The 1991-nt window shown below is 48.5% G+C and overlaps 1 protein-coding gene across 1 annotated transcript; it reads right to left on the bottom strand.

Annotated features, from left to right (window-relative positions):
* Nucleotides 1-517: 517 nt before the first annotated feature.
* On the bottom strand, nucleotides 518-1786 carry LOC309341173 (olfactory receptor 51H1-like). Its single transcript, XM_081860695.1, has one exon. It carries the CDS (start codon nucleotides 1772-1774, stop codon nucleotides 815-817), a length of 960 nt encoding a protein of 319 aa, XP_081716821.1. The 5' UTR covers nucleotides 1775-1786; the 3' UTR covers nucleotides 518-814.
* Between the last annotated feature and the right edge of the window lie 205 nt (nucleotides 1787-1991).

Genomic DNA, 1991 nt, shown 5'->3' with positions numbered 1-1991 from the left:
TCTCTTTGACATCTGACGGGAGGGCGTTCCACAGGGAGAAGGCCCTCTGCCTGGTTTCCTGTAACTCTCACAGCGAGGGAACCAGCAGAAGATCCTTGGAGGAGGACCTCAGCATCTGGGCTGAACAATGGGGTGAAGATGCTCCTTCAGGTATACTGGGCTGAGGCTCTTTAGGGCTTTAAAGGTCAACACCAACCTGCCCTGTACTCAGAATGTACCTGCACCTCCATGGACAGCTGTGAGTCCAAGATTATTCCCAGGCTGTGCACTTGGTCCTTCAGGAGCACAGTTACCCCTTTCAGGACCAGGGAGTCACTCACACCCACCCACCCCCTTCCCCCCAAAACAGTACTTCTGTCTTGTCAGGATTCACCTTCAATCTGTTAGCCACCATCCATCCATCCAATGGCCTCCAGACACTCACACAGGACATTCACTGTCTCCACTGGTTCTGACTTAAAGGAGAGGTGGAGCTGGGTATCATCCACATACTGATTATCTCTCCCAGTGGCTTCATATAGATGTTGAAAAGCATTGTGGAGAGGACAGAGCCCTGAGGCACCCCACAAGTGAGAGCCCAACAACACTTTCTGGACATGACCCAGGAGGAAGGAGCAGAACCACTGTATAACTGTGCCCCCATCTCCCAACATCTCTAGCTGTTCCAGAAGGATGGTATCAAAGGCCACTGAGAGTTCCAGCAGAACCAGGAATCAGCTTTCACCTTTGTCCCTAGCCTGCCGGAGATCATTGACCAGTGCAACCAAGGCAGTTTCACTCCCATGATGAGACAGAAGACACGGCAGAAGACACATCACTCCCTATTCTTCCCTAACTGCAAAATGTTGCATATCCTTTGCCGAATCTGCTGGGTCTTCACACTGTACACAATGGGATTAAGAAGTGGTGGGACTGCAACATAGATGTTGGCCATAAGCATGTGGACAATGGGGGAAAGGTGCTTCCCATATCGATGTGCCATACTTACGCCAATCATTGGGACGTAGAAAATCAAGATGGCAGCAATGTGGGAGACGCAGGTGTTGAGAGCCTTCAGACATTCTTTGCGGGAGGCAATGCTCAAAGCAGTCCTCAGGATCAGAATATAAGATACAAGAATGATGAGAGCGTCCAACACTACAGTGCACATGACTACGATCAAACCATATAGGACGTTGACTCTGGTGTCCGCACAGGCTAACTTCATGGCATCTTGGTGGAGACAGTAGGAATGAGAAAGGACATTGGATCTGCAAAAAGGGAGACGCTTAATAAGAAAGGGGATGGGGAAGCAGACAGACAGGCCTCTTGAAAAGAGAATTATACCAATTTTCACAATTACAGAATTTGAGAGCAGTGATCTGTATCTCAGTGGATCACGGATGGCAATGAATCGGTCAAAAGCCATTGCCACAAGAATGCCAGACTCTGCCCATTGAAATATATAGATAAAGAACATCTGGCTGATGCAGGCGTTGAATGGGATTTCCCTTGAGTCAAACCAATAGACTCCCAGCATTGTTGGCATGGTGGACATGGAGAGGCCCAGATCCGAGCAGGCAAGCATGGAAAGGAAGAAATACATAGGTTCATGGAGGCTTTCGTCACTTTTAATGACATAGAGGATCGTGAAATTCCCAAGCAGAGTCAGGGCGTAGAGCACAAACAGTGGGAAGGCCACCCAAGAGTTCTTCTCCTGCATATCAGGGATGCCAATCAGGACAAAGGTTTGGTGGCTCACAAGGCTGCTGTTGAATCTGGTGATGGAGGACATTGTTCCCCAAGTGTATTTGGTGGGAAAATGCTAAGTTGTAATAAGCTGTGAATATTTGCTATAAAGGACTTTGTGAAATGCTCAAGTTGTAGGCAAGTGTTCAGGTGCTTTCTCTGTGCCTGAGAGTGGAGCCCCAAACTTATTCAGGGAAGGAAAGTTAGCCCTCAGTGCTCATCCTGTCCTGTGCAGATAAGCTCCCCAACTCGAATATTAAGTC

The sequence above is a fragment of the Podarcis erhardii genome (genome assembly GCF_964252035.2).
Source record: "Podarcis erhardii genome assembly, chromosome: 4".
In the NCBI taxonomy this organism is placed as follows: domain Eukaryota; kingdom Metazoa; phylum Chordata; class Lepidosauria; order Squamata; family Lacertidae; genus Podarcis; species Podarcis erhardii.
The sequence above is the reverse complement of the archived record's forward strand: the minus strand, read 5'-3'. Positions and strand labels throughout refer to the sequence as shown.